At 43.1% G+C, this 27312-nt stretch overlaps 11 protein-coding genes across 11 annotated transcripts; 5 read left to right on the top strand and 6 right to left on the bottom strand.

Moving 5' to 3' along the window:
• Nucleotides 1-116: 116 nt before the first annotated feature.
• V865_000777 (uncharacterized protein) lies at nucleotides 117-1037 on the bottom strand (the record flags this gene model as incomplete). The annotated part of the gene is made up of 2 exons (XM_066224605.1): nucleotides 117-312; nucleotides 445-1037. The coding sequence occupies 2 exons, from the start codon at nucleotides 1035-1037 to the stop codon at nucleotides 117-119; spliced, it is 789 nt and encodes a 262-aa protein (XP_066080702.1).
• Nucleotides 1038-1488: 451 nt separating this feature from the next.
• On the top strand, nucleotides 1489-3056 carry V865_000776 (uncharacterized protein; the record flags this gene model as incomplete). The annotated part of the gene is made up of 9 exons (XM_066224604.1): nucleotides 1489-1522; nucleotides 1664-1767; nucleotides 1835-1940; nucleotides 2041-2128; nucleotides 2231-2298; nucleotides 2386-2489; nucleotides 2561-2571; nucleotides 2648-2868; nucleotides 2971-3056. 9 exons carry the CDS (start codon nucleotides 1489-1491, stop codon nucleotides 3054-3056), a joined length of 822 nt encoding a protein of 273 aa, XP_066080701.1.
• Nucleotides 3057-3567: 511 nt separating this feature from the next.
• Nucleotides 3568-4920, bottom strand: V865_000775 (uncharacterized protein; the record flags this gene model as incomplete). Its single annotated transcript, XM_066224603.1, has 7 exons — nucleotides 3568-3772; nucleotides 3850-3902; nucleotides 3966-4114; nucleotides 4215-4343; nucleotides 4422-4573; nucleotides 4715-4809; nucleotides 4891-4920. 7 exons carry the CDS (start codon nucleotides 4918-4920, stop codon nucleotides 3568-3570), a joined length of 813 nt encoding a protein of 270 aa, XP_066080700.1.
• Nucleotides 4921-5466: 546 nt separating this feature from the next.
• Nucleotides 5467-6575, top strand: V865_000774 (uncharacterized protein; the record flags this gene model as incomplete). Its single annotated transcript, XM_066224602.1, has 5 exons — nucleotides 5467-5601; nucleotides 5686-5748; nucleotides 5867-6006; nucleotides 6150-6295; nucleotides 6451-6575. 5 exons carry the CDS (start codon nucleotides 5467-5469, stop codon nucleotides 6573-6575), a joined length of 609 nt encoding a protein of 202 aa, XP_066080699.1.
• A 194-nt stretch (nucleotides 6576-6769) lies between these two features.
• V865_000773 (uncharacterized protein) lies at nucleotides 6770-8185 on the bottom strand (the record flags this gene model as incomplete). Its single annotated transcript, XM_066224601.1, has 5 exons — nucleotides 6770-6997; nucleotides 7124-7550; nucleotides 7621-7716; nucleotides 7787-7969; nucleotides 8070-8185. 5 exons carry the CDS (start codon nucleotides 8183-8185, stop codon nucleotides 6770-6772), a joined length of 1050 nt encoding a protein of 349 aa, XP_066080698.1.
• A 2003-nt stretch (nucleotides 8186-10188) lies between these two features.
• On the top strand, nucleotides 10189-11310 carry V865_000772 (uncharacterized protein; the record flags this gene model as incomplete). The annotated part of the gene is made up of 1 exon (XM_066224600.1): nucleotides 10189-11310. The coding sequence occupies one exon, from the start codon at nucleotides 10189-10191 to the stop codon at nucleotides 11308-11310; it is 1122 nt and encodes a 373-aa protein (XP_066080697.1).
• A 1492-nt stretch (nucleotides 11311-12802) lies between these two features.
• Nucleotides 12803-13159, top strand: V865_000771 (uncharacterized protein; the record flags this gene model as incomplete). The annotated part of the gene is made up of 1 exon (XM_066224599.1): nucleotides 12803-13159. The coding sequence occupies one exon, from the start codon at nucleotides 12803-12805 to the stop codon at nucleotides 13157-13159; it is 357 nt and encodes a 118-aa protein (XP_066080696.1).
• A 226-nt stretch (nucleotides 13160-13385) lies between these two features.
• Nucleotides 13386-16016, bottom strand: V865_000770 (calcium/proton exchanger; the record flags this gene model as incomplete). The annotated part of the gene is made up of 13 exons (XM_066224598.1): nucleotides 13386-13442; nucleotides 13510-13576; nucleotides 13633-13702; nucleotides 13766-13779; nucleotides 13852-13931; nucleotides 14000-14077; nucleotides 14131-14259; nucleotides 14321-14626; nucleotides 14710-14980; nucleotides 15049-15119; nucleotides 15204-15328; nucleotides 15406-15530; nucleotides 15607-16016. The coding sequence occupies 13 exons, from the start codon at nucleotides 16014-16016 to the stop codon at nucleotides 13386-13388; spliced, it is 1803 nt and encodes a 600-aa protein (XP_066080695.1).
• Nucleotides 16017-17091: 1075 nt separating this feature from the next.
• Nucleotides 17092-19136, bottom strand: V865_000769 (uncharacterized protein; the record flags this gene model as incomplete). The annotated part of the gene is made up of 7 exons (XM_066224597.1): nucleotides 17092-17157; nucleotides 17222-17275; nucleotides 17393-17763; nucleotides 17897-17926; nucleotides 18014-18439; nucleotides 18617-18867; nucleotides 19048-19136. The coding sequence occupies 7 exons, from the start codon at nucleotides 19134-19136 to the stop codon at nucleotides 17092-17094; spliced, it is 1287 nt and encodes a 428-aa protein (XP_066080694.1).
• A 744-nt stretch (nucleotides 19137-19880) lies between these two features.
• V865_000768 (uncharacterized protein) lies at nucleotides 19881-23039 on the top strand (the record flags this gene model as incomplete). The annotated part of the gene is made up of 14 exons (XM_066224596.1): nucleotides 19881-20791; nucleotides 20910-21185; nucleotides 21243-21316; nucleotides 21377-21443; nucleotides 21505-21559; nucleotides 21612-21665; nucleotides 21747-21833; nucleotides 21912-21995; nucleotides 22061-22132; nucleotides 22193-22257; nucleotides 22315-22476; nucleotides 22542-22596; nucleotides 22674-22717; nucleotides 22799-23039. 14 exons carry the CDS (start codon nucleotides 19881-19883, stop codon nucleotides 23037-23039), a joined length of 2247 nt encoding a protein of 748 aa, XP_066080693.1.
• A 1069-nt stretch (nucleotides 23040-24108) lies between these two features.
• Nucleotides 24109-26347, bottom strand: V865_000767 (uncharacterized protein; the record flags this gene model as incomplete). The annotated part of the gene is made up of 5 exons (XM_066224595.1): nucleotides 24109-24930; nucleotides 25000-25104; nucleotides 25183-25242; nucleotides 25310-25392; nucleotides 25507-26347. The coding sequence occupies 5 exons, from the start codon at nucleotides 26345-26347 to the stop codon at nucleotides 24109-24111; spliced, it is 1911 nt and encodes a 636-aa protein (XP_066080692.1).
• Between the last annotated feature and the right edge of the window lie 965 nt (nucleotides 26348-27312).

Below are 27312 nucleotides of genomic sequence, written 5' to 3'. Positions count from 1 at the left end.
TGTATAGATATTCATAAAATCATTGAGCTCATCCCAATCATGTTGATTATAACATGTAAAAATGATCTACTCTCGATCTATCACTATCCGACTTCCAACCACCACAAAGGTATACCCTAACTCCACCAACCTGCAGCTCTAGTTTTTATTCCTTCCCAATTATCTACGGCCGGTCTGACATCTAGATAGAAGCTCATCTTTGACGCATCCTGACCCGAACCTGATTTACCAGTATAAAAATCTATCACGTATCTTACCTGCGTGCCGCACCGGTCGATTAGCCAGTCGTGTCTATCGAAAGGTGGGGTGTAGCTGATAAAAGGTAAAAGTTAGCATTTTGAGCCTCCGAGAGAAGATAGTATATGTACAAGAGGGCAATAATAGTAGTAGAGCTGGAGTTGATAGGTTCACGTATATAGATGATTTATGATATGATTCACTCACCCCAAAGCAGTCTTCATCCAAGCCTTCGGACTTCTCTCCTTAGGTTTCCCCACAAAACTAATCAATCTCGGTCCACCACATTTCTCAGATCCTTCCACCCTACTTTCCCAGAGCAATATCTGTTCCCAAGCGCGTTCATTAACTGCGTTATGTATAGGGACGACCGTCTTCATATCTCGCGCATGAGGATTATGGTTCTTGCGTAACATCGCATTGAAAAATTGCTGTTCTGATGGATAGACCCATTTACCTTCACTGTCCTTCTGCAACTCCGGTACATTATGTCCTGATGGTCCTGCTCCTCCTCCTTCCGAAGAGGAAGAAGAGGCAGAGGGAGGAGGGGCACGAGGTATAGATGATATTACTCTATCTTGAGATAACCCCTGGGAAGACGATGAAGAACCAGAAGAGGAAGGATGGAATGGATGAGGAGTATCGGATGAACCCTGCGCTGCTAGCCATGCTGATCGAGTAGAGTGGTCCACCGGACATTTATCAGCTGAAGGAGCTGACGAAGAAGGTGAGGGGTCGATAGGTGTGGGAGCAGGTGCGGCTGGAGAGGAAGAGGAGGGGGATGAGGTGAATGGCCACATTGTATAGACTGAACTTAGACCAAGTGATGATGAGTGATTATGGTGATACTTTTCTTCGATGTTAGCTGGATAAATTGGATGAGATGACAAATGACTGTTTTCATTCGCTCGAGAGCTTGGAAGATTGAAAATCCAAAATATCAGAGGAAGGGACTGTCCAAGAAGTTTGTAATAAAGTTCTAATAGAGATTAGAAAAGTACATCATTCGCATTTGCACACGCTAATGATGATTACAAACCCCAATCAAGGAGATGCCATATATGTCCGTGTCTGGATCGTACCCATCTGCCTTTCGGCAGAGTCAATCATCTGAACAGGCGATTTCGTAGGCTTCCAATTTCCATCTATACTATCGTTTTCGAGATCGTTACCTATACTCGTATCGGATCCATCACCTCCATCCACACTTACCCAAACCCCAGGAGAACAGGAATAGATCTATAAAGCAATATGGCTTTCGCTCAGAATATCTCACGATTGATAGGTATGTCCTCGCTTCTTTGCCCTAACCCGATCGGCATGCCATTAATGGCCACTTTCACCAATCTATACTTTGTCCTCGTAACACCACCTCACTCGATCAAGATAGTATTCTCATACTGATGTATATATGTGTATGGTACAGTTCCTATCGCCATTGGAGCTACTGTCGTTCAATCGTCATTGTACGACGTACCAGGTGGATACAGAGCAGTCTTGTTCGATCGATTCAAAGGTGTTAGACCAGAGGTGGGTTCATCAGCTGTATAACTCTCGCCGGAAGATCGTAGCTGATATTCATACAATGACTGAATAGGCATCAGGAGAAGGCACACATTTCCTTATACCATGGTTGCAAAAAGCCATCTTGTATGACGTGAGGATCAAACCTAGGAATATATCGACCACAACAGGATCGAAAGGTGAGTGATATAACCAACAAACTATATCATCCCATATCTCTCCCTCTCTTTGTTCCATGACTGTGAATCACAGATGCTGATATGTCGATCAACGACAAAGATATGCAGATGGTCTCTTTAACATTGAGAGTAATGTCTCGTCCCGATATCAACCATTTACCAAAGATCTATCAAAATTTGGGTTTAGAGTGAGTCTGAGCTTAATCTCCATCATTCCCTTCCCATTCATACCACCTTGTCGGACATCAAATGTCAGTAACAGTGCTGATCCAATCGATGTATGATCACAGCTACGATGAGCGTGTACTTCCTTCGATCGGTAACGAAGTACTAAAAGCTACTGTCGCTCAATTCGATGGTGAGTATCGTATCTCATCTCATTGATAAATCCACAGAATATGTACAAGGGACATTTATTAAGTGATATGTGTGATTGTTGTCGTAGCCTCCGAACTCATCACCAACCGAGAGATCGTATCAGCCAGGATCAGAGATGACCTCTTAAACAGAGCCAAGGAATTTAACATTCAATTGGAAGACGTATCAATCGTGAGTTCAGTTGCATAATCTCGCCATCCCAGAGACAACAACTGATATGATATTCTCTCGTTCTTTTACAGACACATATGACGTGAGTGAAAGACATCCCCATTCAATCTACCCATCCATTACACCCAGCTCATAATTTCCTTCCTTTTTCCATACAGCTTCGGTAAAGAATTCACCACTGCCGTCGAGCAAAAACAAATCGCCCAACAAGATGCCGAACGAGCCAAGTTCGTAGTCGAAAAGGCCGAACAGGAGAGACAAGCTGCGGTCATCAGAGCTGAAGGTGAAGCTGAAGCTGCCAATACAATCTCAAAAGCTATTAACAAAGCTGGAGATGCTTTCGTACAATTTAGGAAGATTGAAGCTTCGAGAGAAATTGGTATGTCCCCCCGTCGTACTATCTCAACCACACTAACAATCTTACCGAAAATGATGATTAGTGTATGACTGATGATTTTTGTCTCTTGTTCCTTTCCAATAGCCGCTACACTCTCTCAAAGCAAGAATGTAAGTTACGTTCCTGCGGCTGAAGGCAATCTGTTACTTCAAGTACCACCTCAACAATAAGTTCGTAGGATTGGGATTGTAGACGGTGAATAGGATATAAGGTGGTGAAGGATGATCAAGCAAGCAAAGAAGGGGGACAGCTTACATATGATATATCATATATGATTTTCCCAAATCATCAATCAATATTTCGACTCAATCCAGTACATAATGATACTCAATATTCAATATGCAACAAACCAAATTATCCACTCTGATTTGTAATTTGGTCTTCTCATCACCACATGTCCGGTCCATATATTCTCAAGCATTGATAAGCGAGAAGAGCTCATTTCATTGTAGACTTGCCCTTCGCGATCTTTTAACATTCATTAAAGCTCTCAAGCATCCAAGAAGACAGGATTACAATCAACCAAGACGTTTTTAGGATCCTGAGGCAAACACATATCATCCCAATTTCGAAAAAAAAAGCGTAAATACATCACATAGCTATTCATTCGTACCATCCTTTATTTTCGATTAATATGAATATGTCCCCCTTCTCTCATCCCTCATATTGTCATCCTACTAATTAAGCAGTAGGAGCAGGAGTAGCAGCAGCTTCTTCCTTCTTCTCCTCTTCGGCAGCAGGTTCAGGAGCGGAAGTTTCAGATTTTTCGGCGATAGCTTGCTTCTTGAGTTCAGAAGCGAGTTCATCAACTTCTTTGCTTTCGCTAGTGGCAGCAGGAGCGGTCTCGGAGGTTGGTTGATGAGTTGATGGAGCTTCGGTTGTATCTCTATAACAAAAATCACCGTTAGATCGAGCTATTTAGACTCGACAGTCGGATATAAGAAATTGTACATATCAACTCACTCAGCAGCTTTCTCCTCTTTAGGTTCTTCCTTCTCAGCAGCAGCGGTGGTCTCCTATTATCACATCAAAGATGAGTTACACATCCTTGCTTTGCGTGCGCTTGTGGCAAAACTCACGTTGACAGGTTCAACTTCCTTCTTTTCCTCAGTAGCAGCAGGAGCGGCAGCAGTTTCCTCCTCCTTGGTCTCCTCAGCAGCAGGGGCAGGGGCGGATCCAGCATTGGCAGTTTGAGCATCTTCGAAAGCGGTCTTGAAAAGGTTTGCATCTGATTTGAAACAACCATCCCATCAGCTTGGATTGTCCAGCTGACCACATACCGATTCGAAGAAGGCAAGTGTGATCATGTGAAACGGACTACTACTCACTCTCGGAATTACCAAATCGGATAGCCAGAGTTTCAGGTGAAGCTTCACCTTCGGCATAATCAGCCGCTACGTTCCATACCCATGATCTGTCGGAACCGACATTTGGTGAGAGTTTCATATCGGATGAGACTAAAGTAGCGTATCAACTATGAGCTTCACCCAGCATTCTAGTTCCCAATCGAGGCTGAGATAGTTAGGCCAACTCACTGATGTGGTTCGCACAGACTTTCAAAGTTTTATCACGTCTCATGACCAATCTGATTTTCTTGGTTTCCTTATGCTTGAGGAGTCGAACATCACCTGTGCCTCGTTCTTTCCATTCGAGTGATTCTTTGGCGAATCGGAAGAGCTTGGCTCGCCTGAATAACAAAGAGTCAGTTCACCATCGACATGAGTATATACTCCACCAAGATAAATTTATGAGGGGCAACAGGGAGGGAGATAAGGGAGTGACACTATATACTTCGATGATAGAACCAGACCAGCCACCACACACTTACATCTTGAACAGAACCTCTTCATCCTCCTCGTGAGTCTTAGCTTCGACCTGTTCGGTAAGCTTGATAACAGGTTCGAATTGAGGGTCGTGCTCTTCCTACGATACCAATTCGGGTGCTCTCATCAGTACGGAGCTGAGATATGCGAATTGCAGTCTCGAAGAGGTTGTGCAACTCACGGCACCAACGGGTTCGGTAGGTTCAGCCATTGTGAAAGTTGTTTAACTATAGATTTAGATATTATCGAAGAGCACAGACGTCAGCTTGTGATCCTTGAAATTTCCTCGAAGTGCGATGTTCCCGGCAAGATGATTGGGTCGATCTGACAGATATGGACTGGGAATGATCACTCACAAGGTATAGGTCGAGAAAAAAGAGATATAAGCTTGGAGAAGTAGGTAGAATGGAGTATCACTATGATATGAGCTGTATGGTATTCGATGGCAAACTGTAGAATCCCAAAACGTCAGGCCCAAAGAGCGTCAAAAACGCGTGCACTGACCTACTAGCTCCACTTCCAGCATGCCTAACATCACCTCAGACCATCGGTGCCTAAGCCCACGTCGCGTGCCACGTTGGACGTGCTTGGTCTTCGTTCATTTCGTATATGTCTTCGACATCATCATTCTGTACACTCTGTATAGGCCTCAAAAGTCTCCATTGCTCGTCACACACGACACTTGCACAGACTCCGACAACAGATTTGAGAAGCAACGATAGAATCATCTGGACCTAGCTTCCTGCTGCCTCTCACCATGCTTCCCCGTCTGACCAACTTCCTATACCTCTTCCTGCTCGTCCTTCCTTTCACCTTTACCCTCGCACACAGGATAGAGATAGATCCAGGAGAGAAGGAATGTTACTTTGAGAGTCTACAGCCTAAGGATAGGGTAGGTGACTCTCTCGTGCTCTCTACAGCATGAACAGCACCAACAGGAATTTCCGTCGAGCTGATTTATGATTCGCCTTGATAGATAACGATAACGTACGAAGTAGGAGGGTCAACCGGCGGAGGACATCTGGATATAGATTTCTACGTGAGCTTTCTATTTCTACTTCACTTCTTGATTGCATAGAGCACCGTCCACCTGCTTCTAGCTGTTGGGTCCACAAAGGGGAGAAGGAATCTGGCTGAACTTGCGCCTTTTCATATAGGTGACTGATCCACAAGGGAAAACGATATACACGCATCACAAGAAACCTCAAGGATCATTCTCCATGTCGGCCGATAGGAGTGGTAAATTTACTTACTGCTTTAGTAATGAGATGAGCAGTTATGCTAGAAAGGTATTGAGGTGAGTCATAGGTGATGGGGCTTTCCGCCTTCGATCAAACACATACATAATATCTTCACCTTCATCATCGACTCCTTCATATCCCGTATCCCAAAGACGTGTAACATACATTCGGGACGCTGATATATCAACATCTGACATAGTTTCAACGTACATGGTCAACTGTACATAGACGACCAAGAGCAAATAGCACCTGTCGAGCAGGAAGTGCGCGATCTAAGTGCAGGACTACAGCTGGTTAAGGATGAACAAGCTTATTTGGTGGTTAGAGAGAGGGTACATCGTAATAGTGAGTATACACCTTTGAATCATCCTTCATACAGTTCTCTTCCCCTTTCATCTTGCGTTCAATCTGCCACCAGGTCTACAGTATTGCTCAAGATCTCTGGTGAACTGTATCATGTATTCCTAACAAAGTACTAACCCTTTGAAACATTCCATCAGCATGTGAATCGACCAACTCCAGAGTCAAATGGTGGGCGATAGTCCAAACCGTCATCTTATTCAGTCTTTGCGCATGGAACGTGCATTACTTGAAGAGCTGGTTCGAGGTGAAACGAGTATTATAACGACGTATACTAGAGGGAATCCTGATACGATGAACGAGTCATGTTTAATGCATGTTTTACGATATACCATCTTAGGAAGGTATATGACTTTCTATCAACCCTTCATATGAACAATTCACGCTCCTCAGACTCGATCTATCAGAATGTCCTTTACTTCCTCTTCCACTTCTTCACAAACAATTTACCTATTTCATCTACATTGTGAACCACAAGCAAGTCAACATATGACATCCTGTGAGTACTATGAATCGAACACTTACCAAAGCTCCCATACCGAATTCAGGATATCTTGTACCAATTACCGGATTCTTATTGAGTATCTCGAAGATCTCTTTCATCTCTTCTTCAGAGAGTTTCACTTGCGCAGCTGCGTTATTCTCTGCTACTCTCTTGGGGCTCTTGGATCCTGGTAAAGGGAGGATCTGATATCAAGCAGCGTAGTACAATCAGCCTATAAGTCGTACTGACATTGACAGAATATACTCTCAAATATAGGAATCACCGCTACCTCACTGTCATGAGATATCGTACAATGAAGGTCCACTCACATTAGGACTATAAGCAATCATACTACCCAAAATGACTTCTGTCAATTTCCTTTCATTTTTCTTCGCCAGCTCTTCCAAATCCCTAACCAAAGCAAGGTTCCTATCGAGGTTCTCTTTTTGGAATCTGGGTAGGTGATTTCTCCAATCCCCTTCTCCAGAGGGAGTTTGACGAGATAACAAACCATGTCCGAAAGGTGAATAACCAATGATGATTATACCCAATTCCTCGGCAGTTTTGATACTTTCTACAATCAGGGGGTCAAGTAAGGTTTGGAGGGAAACTTCAATCTCGTTGGAGGAAATGAGGTTTCCTGCGATCTGATGAGCTAGACGCATGGAGGAAGCGGATGTTTCGGACAAGCCGATAGTTCGGAATAAACCTTCGGTTTGAAGTTGGATGAGGTTCTTGATCGTTTCTTCGAATGGTCTACATGGTGTGTTGATTCACCTATTATCAATATACTGCATTGTACAACGAGTTGTAGATTTTGACATACCGATCATCAGGTACTCTCGCACAAGCGAAAATATCAATTTCTTTTTCACCCAATAATTCTTTAGCGGTTAGAAGTTCTTTTCGTAAGTGGTCGATACTGTTCCAAATGATCAATCAATCAATAGAAACTTCAATCACCTTATCGTGTGTGGAACGACATCACTCACTCTCCTGTACATCCTGAAAAAGCACCTATCATACCACCTTTGACACCCAATATCGCTTTATCCTTGTACTCAGGGTATGCCTTGAAGAATCTCCCTAGTAATTTGAGGTTCGACAATTTATCGGATGGAGATCCGTAAAACATCGCTGAGTTAAGGTGGGTAGCACCAGCATCCAAAGAAGTTCTACAAGTAAATCATCAAACAGCTCTCACTGTCAGCCTACAGATCTTTCGTTTGTACAGTATCACTGCAGAATCACGTGTACATGTATAAGTCAACTTACTTGATGACTTCAAAGGCAACATCATCCGAGACAGGTTGATCCGCAAATAATGTTAATCCCATTAATCCCAGCCCCATACGGATAGTCGGTTTACCAGCTAAAATCATTTCTGACATGGTATATTGTATTTTATCGTCTCTTTCCGTTTTGATGTGGTGACTGGCTAGATGGAAGAAGACGTAGAAGGAGAAGGAGAAGGATGAGGTTAAGTGTTCTTCATCATTGTTAGCCTTTATATATCTTTCAGGATGCGACATCCTACAGTGTGGTCATCGCGATGTTAGCATTAACAGCGCATAAATGTGGAGGAGGATGCTGATGGATCCGTGGAACTTATGTCATCTCTTCCATGACCGAGGTCATGTCGAATCTTCAGTGAGAATTGCCCTAACAACCCGAGGAGTAAAATACATGCAGTCCTCTGTTTTGATGTTTTAACAAAGATACACATCCATCCTCCACTTGAAACATCCAGCAGAGGCTACTCGTAGAGTCGGTATCCGATTGTGGCTTGGCAAGAGATTCCCTTATCACGGAGTATTATCAGGTGATCACCGTCGGCCATGTCTACCAGAGACCGACGGTTGAGTGGAGGAGCCAGAGTCAAATTCTTCTTTTGTGTCGATCTTCCTTCCCTGAACTTACGCTTTCGAATGAAGATATAGTATGCATGACATTGACTTACATCAGAATCAGAAAGGAACAACCAGACTATTGTGTGGGGAAGATGGAGAGGAGCACAGCATTGACACTTCGAACAGGGGTTCAACCACTTTCGTCGTCTTCTTCTCGGTGCCACATCTCCAACATCCAACAAAGTATGGCGTAATGCCAGAACCTTCTGTTCAGACCATTTCTCTTTGTTGAGCCCGAATTTACAGGTGATACACTACCAGCACTTAGACTAAACTGCATCTGTAACCCGCACTTGGATCGTCCTACAAAACCTTCTTTGAATCACCGTGCCATCAATCACCATCAATGCTTATACGACGAGTCAAACCGAAGCCCAAGCTAGACAAGCCTTTAGAGACAGCTACAACGATCTTCTAGGTGACTATGAAATCGCTAATCGTACATATTTTGATATCCTACATTCATTCAATCGAAGAGGTCGACTAAAACTGGATGACATTAAGACGATGCAAAACTTATTCACGAAGAATATCGGTTCTCAATCCGCTTACACCCGTTCAGCCGACATGTTATATGGGATGGTCAAAGGTGATGCAGAAAGAGAACAGCAAGTGCTCTCCGAGAGAGCAAGGACAGACAGCAGTGTCAGTGACCTTAAGGATGTGTATATTCACCGACTATCCCAGTTCACTGAGGCTCTTACTCCATGGGCGGTTCAAACTTTAACAGGGGGTTCTGAAATTGGATCAAAGTATATACAAAGTCTGAGTGATAAAGACACAACTATTGAAGATTCACGCCAAGCCTGGATGACTGCAAAGCAAGATATAGATCGGTTTAAACCTACCTTTACACATTGTGCTTCGACGACCAGGAATGATGATATTCATGAGATAACCAAGGCATATCAAGGGTGGAAATCGACGCTGGATGAGGTTGAAAGGGCAGAAATGTCATGCTATAAGGCTATTCGTTAGAGCTGTGCTTCAGATAGTTGATAACTGTTAAAGTGCAGATTTGCAGGTTTGTCTCTTCGAGGTATTGTCAGGAGGTACAGCTGTCTTGCGTTTCCACTATGATACACCTCTCGAAGAACCAAATGCACCTAATTGCAGATCACAGATTCTAATTGCCCCATACATTATCTGTCTTGATTGCATACTCCAAAAAAGAGGAAAAAAAAGCGCGACAGCTTCACAACGACCATGTGCTGCACTTTGCCATTTCCCTCGCTCCAGCAGTTACCTATGCTAAAGGTCTAGACTGAATCTCTGAGGCGATGCGAAGGCCAAAGAGAATCGAAATACAAGCTCTGCTGCACTGAAAGCTGGTCATCCTTTATGACTTCGTCAGGAGTCAGTTTTCGGGACATCCTCCGAGACTCTTGCCACTCCCCTGTTTGATATAACACAGACACCTAAATTGGAATAGAAACACTTCCGTCATACCATCTCGATCATCAAGATTAGGACAAAGAGCCGCCATGTCATGGCAATGGATAGAACCGAAGACGAATGGGTCTGCTCTGGCATCTCAATCAGTTGGCAGTGTTCTGGTGGGAACTTTAGGATGTGAGCATGAAATGGTATCTCAAGACGACGTGGACAGGATGGATGCACTCTCCACACTCAAAATATCAAGCGAATTCCTCAGAAGTTGTGACCCATGGCAAGAATGTCTTGAAAAGGTACAAGCCTTGACTATATCCGGTGAGGAGGCACTGACGGAAGAGCAGATGAATATACTCCTGGGGGTAACAGAGCTTTCTCAGAGGTATGCCCGAGCCTTGACGAACGCTCAATCTGCTTGGACCAGATTGAATGATCTTCAAGACGGTGGCGACAGTGAGGAAGGGGGGAAGATATCCTTCAGTAATATGATACAAGTTGATCCATCCACTGCCTCTATAAGAAAAGAGCTGAAAGATATCTTACATAACAATGCTAAAGCCTGGATGGACTCTGCTGAAAAGACGATGAAAAAAAGCTTTGAAGAGCTAGAAAGTTCAAGGAAAATCATGACTGTCTTATCCCAACCCGTTGAACGCTCCGAATTAAGAACCCACCTCTTAATAAGGGTAGTGAAGAGTGGTCAACTGTTCAGTCAATCCACCGGGGTTTATCAACTAGCTTACAAAGTGCTAAAGAATCCGGGAACCATCGATACTCTTCTGGAAAAAACGTTTGAGGCACGTAAGCGGCACGCTCAGGAAGAATTTGAGGGATGGAAAGAGGTTTCTCAGCCAACCAGCGATCTATATATCCAATGGGGAACAGAATTGTTGTCTGGAGCTGTGGAAGACGCTAAGACACTTGTCGATAGGTCAAAATTGGACCCTCACTTCCGTTCGTCTGCCCAACGTAACAAGTGGGACAAAGAAAGTACAGCGCATCGAGAAAGATTCAAAGCAAGCTATAACAATTTCTTACAACACAGAGAAATTCTAGAAACTCTGTTCGCTATTGCTAGTGATACAGAGTCTGAAATGCGTTTCAAGACGAAATGTAAGGAGTGGCATGATACTCTGCCACCAGCTTTGCTTGCTGTTGACCAGAGTGAGAACGGTGCGCAGGGAGTAATGATTGAAGGACCGAGATCGACGTAGGAACGTACCGTAGTGTAGTTGGAGGTTGAATTGTCAGTGTACATCACAGAGATGAAGGCACAGTGACAAGGCATATAGGGGACGAGTAATGTTGGTGGTCCACACACAGCATCAGTCAGTCTGAAATGCCCCAATACACCCTTGACACCCGCAACATTGTCAACGGTAATGATCAGCTGCTGAATAATGGAGTGCAGCATGAAACATACTATACGTACCACATGCGTTCGCGCTTTAGTGACTACAGTAAATGATACCTTGTATCGTCCTTTCATACCATAGCAGGTTTGCGACCAGCCAAATAATTCTGCAGTAAAGTATCCTTGCTTCCCTTGCTTCCTTCAACAGCAGAAGCTTTGTCTGTGCACTTATCAAGCAGGATACAAAAGCGTTCTTACATGATATGAGACGTACCCCTTGATTCAGAAAGGAAAGAAGAAGGTACTGTCAAGCTGTGCATCCGGAGATCACATACGAAAGTGCTCGCCGCTTCGAATGAAAGGTTACAATTCTGTCAGTGCGAAAGCTGCAACAGCTTGTATTTCTTACATGTATTTGTGCGGCAATCGTCCATAGATTGTACTACCATACCTGTCATACTGCATTCAATCACATCATCTCTTGGGGTAACCCAATGGCAGATAACATTCAATCTTCGTTCATACCCCAGGCGACTGAGATTGTCCCTGTACAGCGACTCAACAGGACGAGGATCTCTGAGTCAAGACGAACTAAGTCAAGTCCACCGGTCCAGAGATCTTTCTACAGACTGTGAGATATATATACAAGAAGCCCATAAGGCATGGACAGCTTTGGGAAAGCCTATTGTCGAGGGCAACATTCTTGGTTGGTATTCAAGCACATTACAAAACAATAAAGATGAACTTAGGAAGGTCTTCTCGGACCGATCGAGCCAGTGGATCCCTAAGGCTGTAGGTACTATGATGACCTCCATCAGAGACATTAGGCATGCTACCTCGGAGTTAAGTGGACCAACCCTAGCGTTCGACAGAAAGACGATACTGTATGTCTCACTCATTGTGGCAATGCATTTTCGTCAGTAAAACAGGTCAATGAAAGGTTCGATCTTCTTGTCTTCTCTCATCCTTTTTACCTTGACATTCCAGACATACACTCTATCGGACCAGTGGCAGGACGAACCGAGGACCAGACGCTTCTTCAACTTGTGATCCACTTGCCGTGAATGTGATTGTGGTGAGCATTTTTCTTAACTCTCTCTCAATCGACAAAAACGCAGAAGCAAACTCAAACTCAATTCTGAAATTCCTCTTAAACCACTACCGTGCTCTGGTCGACTAAGCCAGAAACTACAATATCGCTGAGTTCGCAGCTAGAAAAGAAGCTCTCTGAACTTACTCTCGTGCCATCCGACTCTGACAGTGGCAAACAAGTCAGTCAACCTGACTTTAGCCTTTCTTCTGAAAAGTCATGTCAACGCTCATCTCACGTCGAGAACAAGAAGGACAAGGACATGGATGAGATACCACCTACATGCGACCCTATCACTGGCACTTCAAATACATACTTTGACAACGACATCTCTTCTAAATCCTCTCGCGAGATGAAATCAGAAGAGACCAGATCCACCTCGAATTGTGGCAGTAGTAGCGTGAACAAACCTATTTTCAGTGGAACTAGTAGTGGTAGTGGTATTTCCAAACCTTCATCTTATAAGAGATATCAAGCTTTATCTCGCCTTTCTAATGGATTTAGACCCAGGTACTTCACCGAGTCACACGATCTCTCATTTTTGGTCAGGGGGAACGATCATGTTGGAGATGTATTCAAACCAGCTGAGAGAGATAAGGAGGACATGATGGAATTGTGAGAGAGCTCCACTTCACCAGATACGATAAAGCAGATCCATGCGCGCAGAATTGTATGAAGCATAATATTATAGATACATTCTCCCCCCAGACTATATAAAGCATTATATGATAGATTCGTGTATACGATGACCATTCCCCACAATGACACAGAGAATTTGAACAGGAACATTTTTGTAATTGAGATAGAAAAACTCGACAGCGATGCAGTCTGTCATATCGTGGCATCTATCCTACCACACTGGAAGACTCGGCACATCCCAATAAAGTAGCTGTCGATGATCCCTATATCCCAGTTGACAAACGTAAGCCTCAGACAAAATATGGGCAATTGAATAAGTGTGAAGCCTACAGGGTAATACCAGAATGACACGGCGATGATGAGATATAACATCATCAGAACTAGACCTTCCATCCAGCTATATTACGCTCATCATCAGTATGTCTCGGTCATCGGAAATGGTAAGAGACTCACTTGGATCGTCCATCGGCCAGTGTTTGGTTGACGATCAAAACAGATAAGAATAGTACGATCGATTCGTAAGCTGAGAAAAAAAGTAAGTTAGCTTGGTGTTGACAATCAGAATGTGATAAGAAAGCTAACTTACGATCGAATAATAAACTGTGTGAAGAGCAGATGGTTTGGTGATTTGTTAGTCTATAGCACTTTACTGCACAATGAGGTACGACTCACGTCATGGGTTTACCGATTGTCCAAGCCAATAATTGAATAACCGGAATGACAAAGAGAGCAATTTGGATCGATGAGCCGACCTAAAGATGTACTTATATCAGTCGTGATTTCCCACAGACTGCGAACATCCATCGAGAATCCAACTTACAGCTACTGAGATTGACAAATCGAGTTTATCTTTTACCGAAACTGAGACGGCCGTAAAGTGTTCTGCTGCATTACCGACCTATCAAATAGAGGTTAGTTGCGTGAGTCTTACTTTTGCCTTACACGACTTACAATAGGAAGTAGGATCAGACCGACCCATTCTGCCGATAAGGATGGATGTGATTCTACCAGACCATTGATCGAGTCGACCAGAAACTCGGCGGTAACTCCAACGATCACAGTGATAAGTACCATCAATCCCTAGATACCATTCCTGGTCAGTCTTCCATGTCAATGTGGTGAAGTGAAAGCGCTGTCTCACAATAGTACAGACGACATTCATCTGTGGCGTCTCCTCATCATCTTCCTCTTCTTCTTGTTCATGCTGTCTTTGCACAGTCGAGTTTTCCGGTACGACAGTCGAAGGTCCATGAGTGGCAGGAACAGCCCCACCGGCATTAGTGACATTTCCAGAATGGACCGTCGAGTCGGACGCAGTGGTGGTAGCTTCCTCTTCGTCCGTCTTCTTGTGTCTATGGAAATTCCTGAATCGAAGTTTCTCAGATACGTTGGTGATAGCTTCTGGGTAGGCGGTCGAACCAGTCACTTCGTCATCTATGTAATATGCCTAAACCAATCCATCAAATTAATATCAGTATCAGCATTGACCAAACCACAATTCAAATGACACAGGTAAGGGTTAAAACTCACCGCATGGGTATACATCTGGAATACCAAATAACCTAAATACAACAACAAGAGCAATATCGCCACTCCATGACTCATAGCCAACAAGTCGGCACCTTCACCTTGAGCTAATTGGTCGGCATCGGTATTGGAAGTACTGGAACTGATTGAGAAATGGAATGCCGAGGGGATCAGGACAGCTATGACTGCGATTAAGAGCAGAGAGGCGTTGAGTTGAGCAGCAGTAGATTTGATGGCTTGTTCGGCAAATTTAACTCCTCCCGCGAAGAAACACCTACAAACGATGTGTCAGTCACGGAACACCCCATCACCTGAGAGGCTTTGAGCGTTATATCAACTCACATTCCTAGGACTAATAGGATATTACTGAGAATAGAACCGACCAAAGAAGATTGTACGACTTGTAATTCACACTAAACCCATCATTCCAACATTCAACATCCAATATCAGCGTCATATGTCTTATTCCCTGCCATGAATGAAGTTGGGTTACTTACCTTGATCAGAGCTAAGATAGCTACGATCAACTCCACAGCATTACCCAACGTAGCGTTAAGTAAACCACCGAGGGTTTGTCCTAATCTCAAGGCAGCTTCTTCAGTTGCGAAACCCAGTAAACCAGCTACGTACAATCACCACAGGACAAAAATCAGTCTAGTCCAATACTTTCTTCTTCATACCGGATATCGAACTACTTACCCAAAGGGATAATGGCGATGAAAGTCGTGATGAAAACAGCTGTATCTGAAATACTATCTTTCCCACCACTATGTTTAGCAAGGTATAACGCCCATCCGATAGGGATAAATACCAGCAACACGTTTCTGCAAGGTATAACGTATATCTGATCAGCCCAAATATAGTCCATCGCACAAATTCGCGAATTGGACAGCAACTCACAACCAAGTACTCATAATAGCAGCTTTTATACTACCCAAATAAGTAGGTGCCTTTCCCACTTTCTTAGGAGGAGTGAACAAGACAGTCGTGACTCTCCTGACGAGACTCGCATTAGGATCGAAAGAGGGATTTCTTCTGTTAGATGATCGGTTCGATTCGGTGGTTTGTCTCCTTTGACTCATTGGTGTAGAATCTAGAGTTACCTGTCGATTGGGTGCGGTGGTAGTTCGTCGTCTTGCTCCATTGGGAGTAGCATTGGACTCTCTAGGAGGGAGGGTAGGCGATCCGGGAGGTGAGGAGGTGAGAGGGCCGGTGGATGGGTCTGGGGTGATGGAAGTGTCGATTGGGTCGATGGGGAATGATACACGACGGGGAGGAGCGCCATCGGGTGTAGGGGACGGGTTGGACATGGTGATGATAGGTCGATGAGTGAATGAAGGAAGGTTGTTGTGGTAGTAAAGGAAAGAAGAGATTATATGATCAGCTATAGATTACTTTGAGATGAATGGGGTTGGGTTATGCAGGGGTGGAAGGTGGAAACGAGTGACGATGATGACGATGTTGAGATGAAAATGAACAAAACATACAATTTTTATCCATGTTTGCAATTATCCTACAAGGTCGTGTTCGTATTTTGTCTTTCTATTTTTATCCTGTTAAAGGACCTTGCGCTCTAACACGTTTCAATGATACTTGCTCGCACTATACTAGTGATACAGACTCCGATAATATGCACAATGTGGGTCTGTGTATGAATTAGATTCTTCCACTGTATGATGTATTGTAGATCCTTTGAATCAACTTGTCCCTCCGATCGGTGTTGAGCGAGGGTAATTTGACTTGACGTTGTGATGGTCCTTGATAGTGCTTGATATTGGTGATCGAGGATGAAATGATGATAGACAGTCGAAGCGAATTGAACTGAATTGGATTGAAAGGCGAATTGTTTGTTTCCTTTTCGATATGATATGATGAAAGAATGGAAAAGCGGTACAAAACATAAACACTCCAGCAACTACGGTAAGATTACCCTTAAAACACGTAACAACTAACAATTAATGATCAATTGGAATCTCCTCTTCTCCATACGTCACTTTTTGGGATTCTGGTTGTCACTGTATTATTCTCTCTACTATGCATCCATAGTGCTTTTTCAAGTAGTGTGGGATGTCTATGGCTACAGCAGCGACGGCACCAGTGTCATAGGATGAAGATCTGCTTCAATAAACCATTGCCTCTGCAATCGGGAATGATCTAAACTAGGACATGTCACCTTGTGGACCTTGTGAGTTATGGGTCAAAAATAGAACATCACAAGGCTTGGCGTGGCATCCTGAAACACAACCAAACATGACCAGAACCACATGCTAATCTTTCCATTCCATACAGATTGTCACAGTAGATTATATACAATCGCCATGCATAATAACTTGACCTTGGTAAATCTACTAAATATCCTATATCATATAATATCCCCTTACATGCTTAGATGAACTCTTTCAACCTGAGAAGTCTCTTTCCTGCGGCATGGAGAAGTTCTGGATCTTTACACTATTCAGACGACATAGATATCAGCCATATGTCACCAGATGGGAAAGGGTGGTTGATCACTTACGAAAGCGAATCGAGCGAATCGTTCACCGATCTCAACGTGTTCGTCACAGTAGAACTGTGAAGTGCAGATGCGTCAGTCTGTAAACTTTATATCATGCCAATGATTTCCTATACATCTCCCCTTCACTCCGATAGTCATCGTCAAAAGCAAAGAAGAAAACATCTTACTCACTTCAGAAGGAGGTATTCCAACGACTTTCAACTCCTGAGCAATCCACCAGCAGAACTTGAAATCTTTACCTCTACCCTGACAAGTCTCAGGTATGGGGTAATCTTCAGGTACTTTCACTTTACTTATATCCACCAAGAGGAAATATGATCCTTCAGGCATGGTGTAAGGTAATCCGACTTGATCAAAGTAAGATGTCAAGATATCCCTTCTCTCCTCGTAAGCTTTCAATTGATCTTCGAAGAAATGTCTTTCTTTGGCTTGTTCTAAACCTATAGCGACGGCTTCTTGCATGGGCGAGTTGGTGGAGAATACGATTCGGGAGTGGGCGGCAAGACATGCTGAAGTGAGCTGAGCGGGACCGATCAACCATCCTGAGAGTAATTAAGGGATCAGCGGGGATGATCAGATGGAAGCATATGTGCGTGTACAAGGTTTATCATGCAGATTGTACATCCGACAGATGGATCCAAGGGGTATGATACATGTGTGAAATGATAGACTTACCAATTCGCCAACCAGTACAAGCGAACGATTCTATCAATATCATTCAGAATCCATCAGCTCCGAATCTATTTCTTGCTTTCCAGTCTGCGAATGAGTGAGAGATGAACTCCAACTCACTACCACCCGAACCGACAGTCAAAGTCCTCTCCCACATTCCAGGGAGAGTAGCGATCCTAACATGTTTCTTTCCATCGTATACCATACAATCGTAAACTTCATCGGCAATGACCAAAACATTCTTCTCTATACACACTTGGGCGATATCTTCTAATTCCTTCTGGGTGAAAACTTTTCCAACTGGATTATGAGGTGTGTTGATGATGACCGCTTTTGTTTTAGGGGTGAAAGCCGCTCTGAATTCATCAATGTTCAAAGTCCATTCTGAACCGTCTTTGACACCTTCTCCTGTAGGTGGGTGAAGGGGTACGAATACAGGTTTGGCACCTTGGAAATGGATAGAGGCGTAGTATTGATCGAAATAAGGTTCAATACAGATCACTTCTTCTCCTGGTTCACAGTGGGCTGTGAGGGCTGCGAACATACCTGTGGAGGGTGGAAGGTATTATTATCAGCAAGCGGTCCTTTAAAACCTTGGATTCGATATAACCCGTCAGAGACATATAGTAAAAATAATGGCATTGTGAATTGACGATAACGTGTATAATAGCAGAGATATAGACAACAACAATCAAAATAATCCGAAATGAGCTCATTACTCACCTCCATTTGCACCAGCCGACACCAAAATCTCCTCATGTTTCAACTCCCTTCCACCGAGATTAGTGAATTGAGGTGAATAGAATTTAGAAATGGCGTTGAGCAATCTTGGTCTACCTCTTGGATGGGAGTAATGGTGAGCCATGACATTCTCATCTAATACGTCGTGGTGGGCTTTGGTGATCCAGTCAGGGGGTGACCAATTCATGAATCCTTGTCCTAAGTTGATAGCATCTGGAGGGACGTTTGCTGGGCTATCATATCAATCGTATACGACATATCAGCATACATTTATACCGCTTCTACTTTTAGAACGTTTCATCCACAAAGGTTGAATGACATTCCATTTTCTCCCTTCTCCTTCTTCTCCTTCTTCTCCTTTTTCTCCTTCTTCCCTCTTCAACCTGACCATTCGATTCGAACACCACACTCACGTGAAGATAGTCCATACATCCAACTTATGCGTCGCACCGTCGAACATCCTCTTGGCCTGAGGGATCTTTGCATTTTGGGTAGTAGCCATTTTGATTGATGTACTGAAATATCTAGGATTGGTATACTTGAAAGATGCTGGATATGATGTAGATTTTCTAGCGAGTCGAGCGAATCGAGAGAGCATAAAAGCCTTGTTGATTATTCTACCGACAGGTGTAGATAGATCAGTATATGTTATGATTATCAGAAAGTGATCGAAGTTGATGGATGAAAGTGCGAGACTTCGTAACGGGCGAGAGTAGCGCTAATCTGGAAGTTGACGGGGGGAGATAGTGATACTCACGAGCAAGAGTAAGCAGAGATCTGAACGACTGACTACCGATCGATCTGATGTTTTGTTTGTCGGGTGAGGAAATGATAAGAAGCAAGGAATGTCTAGAATGTCTAATGTCTAAATACCTTTTTTCCATCGGTCAATCGGTTGAGAAGGTGATTGATCTAATTGCGTGATTTCAACATTTCTTGACTCGGCCACATGCGATAATGAATTACCCAATCAGGTAATTCATTCGGGAGGAGCTTCAATCCCGGATGCAGTGGTCCGAGCGTACGAGTAGGGTGATCCCAGCTGATATGATCGTACGCGGATGCTTTCTTTCTTACTCCCTCATTTCTCAATTCTCCTCACCTTCTTCCTTTTCTCTTTATACATACGTATAACAACCTTGCAATTCAATCTACACTCCCTCAAAATAATGTCTAATAGTCATCTGCAAAAGTGTACTTTCCTCATCGATTGACAACCCTCACGCTCACTAACCTATCTCAACCTATGTCCTCACCAGGTCATAGTCCTACTGATCCTTTCTTGACAACTCAGACCCAAACCAAATCACATTACTTTACTCATTCTCTCGCTTCATCTCAAAGCCAAACGACTTCATCTTACAGCCAACCTCAATCTTCTTCCTATAGACCTAAAAAACGAAAGATTGACGTTTGGTCCGTCGGCGAACTCACTACTGATCCAGAGTATCTTCCGTCATCACTCCCAGCCACAAACCATATCACCCAACAAGGCTCCCTGGAACTTCCAATTGACTTGACTCAAGATGATGATAACAACTCTCCAACTCATTCAACCCCTCAACAAGCAGAAGACCAGGTCAAATCGAAATCAAGATGTAGTAAACGAAGGAGAAGAAGAATCACAATTTCTCCTAGTCCTCCTCCACCCTCCTCGTATACTACTTTCGGCTCATCCATCACAGAATCTCATATCCAACTTTGGAACGACCACTATTCCCCACCTCTCCATTGTCTACATCCAGCTTCAGAACCATTTCAAGACTTACAGGTCACTAACCCAGATACCCAAGACGATGAAGTTGTCAACGGACATCGCGGAGATGACCCAGACAATATGTTACTCATCGATATGGAAGAAGAGCAATCTCAACATCAAGATGAGCTAGTAATGACGCCCGATACTTCCAGCACCCATCGATATCCTTTTTCTCTCACCGCTGCTCCACACTCACCAGAGCGAGCACACCTCGACGAAGATGCTCTGGAATTTGAGAGGTTGATGGCGAGGCACGAGGGCAAAAGGAAGTATGAAATCCTTGCGGAGGGTGGAGAAGCCAAAGAGAATCAAAATGTAGGAAACAGTCAAACTTCCACTACGTCTAGCAAATCACAGAGGGAAGTGGAAAACTTGGTCGACGAAGAAGACGAAGGGAGGTGAGTTGACTGGTCCTTCTTCTTCTTCTTCACCTCCTCCTCCCTTCCCTTTTGTCTATACAACATAACACGTTATGCGAAAAACGAAACAGTGACATTGTTCTGATTCTTTCTATAGGACGAAGACCCTCAGCTTCCTCGGATCTATCGTCACCAATTTTCTAAGCCAACTCCACGCTTCCCAGATACTCATTGCGGCTGGAAAAGAAGCAAGACTCAAGAAGAGTTCAAGTAAAAAGAAGCGATACACTCAAGAACGGGAAAGCCAGGAAAACGAAGAGGAACTGTTAATTATCGAAGAAGATTCTGACGAGGAAGGATTGGATGATGGTTCTCAGAGTTGGGTTCAGACTGAACCCGGTGTAACCATGAGGCTTAAAAATAGAAAGACAGGGTAAGCTATTCCATCAAGGGTCTGTTTTAGAGTCTCAGCTAAGTCATGGTTTTAAAGTAACGATCAGGTTATCTCTTTCCCGGATGATCCTCTTTCCAGCATGGGTGGGCAAACTTCCATGGAAAAGATGAGTGAGTTCCAATATCCCCTTGGACCAGGTAGACGCAATGATTGATGGTTTTATTGCACAGATTGTATCCTCCGTATCGTGACAGTACTATACGAAGCCGTGTGCAGTAGGACGGTCGTGACACTGAGGTGAGTTGACAATCTGCTCAAAGACAAGATGATAAGTTCATTCCCATCAATCGGACTTTAGAGACATCTATTATCGTGACAAGGCGTTGTTTAGAAGGCAGGATGTGGTTGATAAGGTACTTATATTGGAGCATCTCCCGCTGATTTCAGCTCACTGTCCGAAATTAGCTGGTCGACGATATCGTAGCTACGGCGGGGTTGAAAAGACGAGATTTCTTCGTTGTAGGTTCATTTTCATTCATTATACAAGTGAATCACGACGAAATGATATACATGCTCAAACGAGTATTCGTTACTCTGTAGTGCGCCTCTGCCAAAGGTTTGATCGCAGCTACCTCTCTGAAGATTATTCGTCGAACGGGCGAAGAAATGGTCCTCTCCTCTACCATCGTATGTCTGAACTCTTCAGCCATCTTTGCTCACTTCACTTCACATCACATACCATTCGATTGCTGATGTTCCTCTTAGGCTACACTTATCGATCCTATCGAACGAATTGCTCGTTTGGACTCTGCAAGACCAGTAGAATGGGTGCTAGTGGTGGAAAAAGATGTGAGTTGTCGAAAGCACGCCGTTTAAAAGTCAGCTCACTAATGTATCTCTGGTTTGGGTGATAGGCTGTGTTTCAAACGCTTTGCAGTGCTAAGTTGCTAGAGGATGACAGATTAGGTGCAGGGGTCATGATCACTGTAAGTTCATCTCCCATTCATGATCAGAAAGAGCACTAAGGCTTTCCATTGCGTACGTAGGGCAAAGGTTTCCCCGATTTGGCAACTCGTCAAATCCTTCAATTAGTATCTGAGACCTATCCGCAGTGAGTCCATCGTCAGCTCAAACAAGATGTAAAACCGCTGATGACTGAATTGATCAGTGCAAAGATATATGCTCTGGTGGATGCTGATCCTCATGGAATATCCATTCTTTCGACTTACGCATATGGATCGGGAAATACGAAATACTCGAATGATCATTTGGAATTGCCCTTGAGAGATAGGATCGAGTGGTTGGGATTGAAAGCCACCGATTTCAAAAAGTGAGCCACTTCTATACTGTACTTTGGGCATAGAAATTCGCAACATACTGAGGATTATTGTTTAGGTTGGGAATCGGGTATGACGATTTACTACCTCTAGAGAAAGCTGATATCTCACTGGTAAGTAATTTTCCAAATCCATGTTATAAACTATGAGACCCCAACTGAAGGAGAAAATGGGAATGCGATGGATATAGGCAATGAGAATGATCAAAGATCAGACTTTACCTGACGAATGGAAGTAAGTAATGGAACCATTGATGAATCTTCTCGTTATTCTCAGCCGGACAAGAAGACCACATCTGACATCTGATCTTGGCAGACGAGAATTATCCCATATGCTTCATATCAACCGTAAAGCAGAGATTGAGATTATCCTCGAATCCAATACCGATCAAGGCTATGCGGATGGACATAATTTATTGGATGATTTATTCGATCATCAGCAACAACATTACGACATCAAGGATAACGATGACATTGAGATTGGGAAGAGGCAGGAGAAGAGGAAATGTAAATTAGTTGAATATATCGTCGAAAGGATCATCTCGTTAAGAAAATGATAGATCATCCGATAAGGACTTACATTCCGAAAAGAGATGATGTTGGACCCATGATAATTCAGCGTCTATAGCTCGATACGACTGCTCAATTACTCTACTGTATTTACATGCTTCTTTTCTCTGACTGAGGTATACTGTTATTAAATCTTTCTATAAAATCATTTACAAGTTATTTCAAGTTTTCAAGTTTGATTTCGGTTTTTAACTGATTCATCTGTCATTATCATCTACTATATCATTTCGAGTTTGTGTATATATACTTACTTACTGTAGGTCATGTACAGTACACAACATCTCCTTTCGGTTGTACTGTGAAATACCATTCTGCCATTTTATGCTTCCATATGTTCAAGTACTATATATGCATATGTATAGCTTTTCATATTATATCATTCATCTCCATCTTCGATCATTCCTCGTACGAAAACCTTTGATCAATGATCATCCAACTTAACTTGGTTAATCACCTTTCGATCGTTGTGCATATCGGCCATTATACTGTACACTAACTCTGCATATTTATGATGTGCTCTACAACTACATTGAGCAACTGTACTGTATTGGGGCTTATGCATGTACTGTAAGACACACTAATTTTCAAAATGAGAAAGAATCTTTCTATTCCATCTTATCCTATCCTGGAAACTGTGTTCAACATAATCATCTCATCTTGATCATTCCACACACTGTGGCATACGGTAATTCACTTGATGTAATTCACTTGATTGCAATAGACATTTTCAGCGAGAAAGAAATACAGAAAGAAGATCAAGCTGAATTCCAGATAGTACCTTTTTTGAATTCGATGTTTTACATACTCTACTTAGAAAACAATATTGTACATAATTTAACTTTGCTCCTCCCCTTTTCGATTTCTACTGTATTCTTGTTATGAATGATGATACCGGGATCAGTTGAGGCCCTATTCTCTTTATTTCATCTTCGCTTCTGCTCTCACAAGGTGATAGAACCTGGGTCTGGAAAGGACTTTCGACTGTTTTTCGTAGTGGTATGTTTCCGATTTCAACCTCATTTGAATGGGTTCCATCAAATCCTCTGTCTCTCCTTATCAGCTAATCTCCTCCTCCCTCTCCTTCATCATCCCCATCTTCCTTTCCTTTACTCGTACAGAAGGTAATCTCACGTCATCTCCCAACCCCATTCCCAACCCACTTGGTTCATATACAGCTTGTACCAAATTGGGTAGTTTGTCCTCTCGATCTCCACTCCCATTCCCATTCCCATTTCCTTCACATTCAGAACCTTGTCTTTGACTGGCTGTCGAGAATATTGATTTCGATTTCGGTTCAACCATTGGTAATTCCGGTATACCAGCTCTAGTAGTGAAATATTGAGACTCTAAAGGCGAAATGACATTTGAATAAGATTTGGATCTTCTCCATCCTTCTTCTCCCTCGCCATGATCTTGACCAGTCCGGCCATCTACCGGAGGATGTGAGCTTAATTTTTGAGGTCGATCCAAAGGGGCATCATGAGGAGGTCTCTGTATACCTAATTCTCTGGACTTCCTAACTACCTCTTTGGGTACCCAACTTTTATCTCTTTTAGGTAAAGTGTAAGGAAACGGTACAGCGGGTTTGGCAATAGTGATGCTCGTAGCTTTGTTTTTTCCTTTTCCCATGCCACCATCTGAATTTTTATTGAGGCCATATTTATCTAGAGGATTAGATAGTCCAGGAGAGAAGACGTCGACACTTGGTGTCCTTGTGGCTGGAGACGACTCGCTAGAGAATGATAATCTATCCTTAGTTAGGAGGTCCCGCTCGTTGAATGTTGATTTGGTCGGTGATGATGGATATTCTTTGGAGGTTAAATTGGAATTGGGATTGGGTGCAGATCGTTTTAATTTACGGGCTGTTCTACCTGATTGCTGCAAAATATATCAGCACAAATAAACCCATCGATCAAAACCTAGATATGGGATACTCTTCAGACTCACCGAATTATCCACAATCCAATATCCACCTTTGCCACCTCCTTGAGCTGTGGCTTTTTCGACATTGATGAAACAATCATTCAATGATAGATTATGTCGGATGGAGTTCTGACAAGCACAACAGGCAGCTTACGTCCATTAGCACACAAAACAGTTATCGTGATCGGTGATCGGACTCGAACTCACCTTCCAAGTCATTCCTGCTGTTTTATGCCATGGCCACCTTTCTTCAAATGCTTGATAGATCTAAAATACACAGTCAAATTCATCAGCTATAGTCGCTAGATCATACGAATGCGCATGTCCAGCTCACTTGCGATAAGGTCATCTTGCCTCTGGGTGAAGCAGCTATGACCAATCGTATAGCCTGGACATGCGTTAGATCGGGTTTATACACTGCGAATAGTATGATTGATCATGATCAACAAGATTTTCTCCACAGTCAGAATCCTATAAACGGTGCGTTCGTTCATATTGAGATGACAGGTAAATTTAGGGAGGTTCACTCACCATTCCCATGCCCATCAAAACTATAGGGAATAAGCCCCGCCAAACCTTTAGGTATCCCACCAATCTCCTCCCATTTCTTCCAAGCTCCTTCAGCAACCGTCATATCCTTTAATCCTCTACTCCTACTCCCACTCCCTCCCACTTGTGGTTGAGCTTGTACCTGCGTAGTATAGTTGAGACTTTTACCTAATCTATATCTAATCAAATCCGAACGAGTATACAAAAAAGGTTCGCTATACTCTTTATCTTGATCCAAGGTATTTTGAAAAGAAGGTAGAGAAGCTGGGATACCCAAAGTTTTCACCACTGTATCGTCTAATGAAGGCCATGTCAAAGGTCTAAGTCCAAGTTCGTAGTCCGTAAAAGGGAATTCCGTATGTTTGGTCTTTATACTTCCCTCACCTTGTGAACCTCCAGAAGATGATGACGATGGGGGAGGAGGGGCTTTCCTCCAAAATGCGTTATTGGATTTGATCTTGGGTCTTTTCGGATTGATCAGGTCGTCATCCAAAGGTGAAGAAGAGACGGTATTGGCCAGATCGACAGGGGAGGTAGTAGTAGGCAATGTTGTGGCGTCGGGTGTTTTAAATGATGATGATGATGATGGTAAGTTTTTTAGTCGTTTGGCTTTTTTCTTTGGACGTAAATCTATATCTGGCTCAGGTTCAGGTTCAGGTTCAGCTTCAAGTTCTAGGTTGTTAGGCTGATTTGGTTTCGGAGATGGAGGTTCATCATCGTCTTCTGGTACCAACTCTTCTTCACCCTCCCAATCTCTCTGAAGAGAGGTAAGAGTGGTAGAAGAGGTTGATTCGGGTGGTAGGGGAGTGAAGTGGGTTGGCATCGTAGTGAATTACCGAAGAAGGGTAGTGGTAGTGGGAATGAGAAGTTGTGGTCGTATGGATGAATATCTGAAGAACGGTCAAATCAATACTTAGAACATGGTATATAGGAATGGAACAAAACTTACTGTCAATGGGAAAGCTTACATCAACACCCATCATCCGTCTAATCCAGTATAGGAATTATTTGTTGAAATCCAAATTCCGATTGATCCCTATGGATGGATGAGGTGTACGACTTGTATGTATATGTGTAGCTGTAGGTGTATATTTTCCCGATGATCTATCTGTTTTGTTTTGATGGTGAGTCAATCAATGGATAGGTCAACCTTCTACCTTCTAGATCTATTCAACCGTGTGGATACGGTATATACCATTTAGTTCCAGATCCATAGGTCCTACTCAAAGGTCTCTCGCTTGACTTGACCGAGGAAGGAAACCGAGTGGTCAGTGTCTTCATGTGTTGACAAAGTTGGAAAGGAGGGTCGACTAATCTCGAACAAAAGAGAAAGTGAGAAAACGAGAGAACGACTATGAGTTGACCTAAACAATAAAGTAGCCCTCTGGTATTTAAGTTTTTCTTTGATCGGAGGTATTTCACTGGAAAATTTTGCGAAAAAGGAGGTTTTAGCTCTTGAAAATGTTTTTGGGGGCGTTTGATGATTTGATGATTTGATGGTATGGTCGGTATGCCTGTATCGTTTTTTATCACCTATTCGATACAACTTTTCAATACAGACTCATGTCAGTGATCTTTTTTCTTCGACTGACACAGTTTTTTTTCAGTAATGCGAGTATCGAGTATCGAGGAACGCATGTGTTGAGCATTAACAGTTGCTTGGACGGTTGATTGATAAAGTTCGATAATTGTGTGTATAGGTTACCGCTATCTTGGATTTGAATTTGGACATATGGTATTACTTTACGAGAAAGTATCACGTCACTCCACTGTCGAATTCGGAATTCG

This window comes from Kwoniella europaea, chromosome 1 (assembly GCF_036810445.1).
Source record: "Kwoniella europaea PYCC6329 chromosome 1, complete sequence".
In the NCBI taxonomy this organism is placed as follows: domain Eukaryota; kingdom Fungi; phylum Basidiomycota; class Tremellomycetes; order Tremellales; family Cryptococcaceae; genus Kwoniella; species Kwoniella europaea.
The sequence above is the reverse complement of the archived record's forward strand: the minus strand, read 5'-3'. Positions and strand labels throughout refer to the sequence as shown.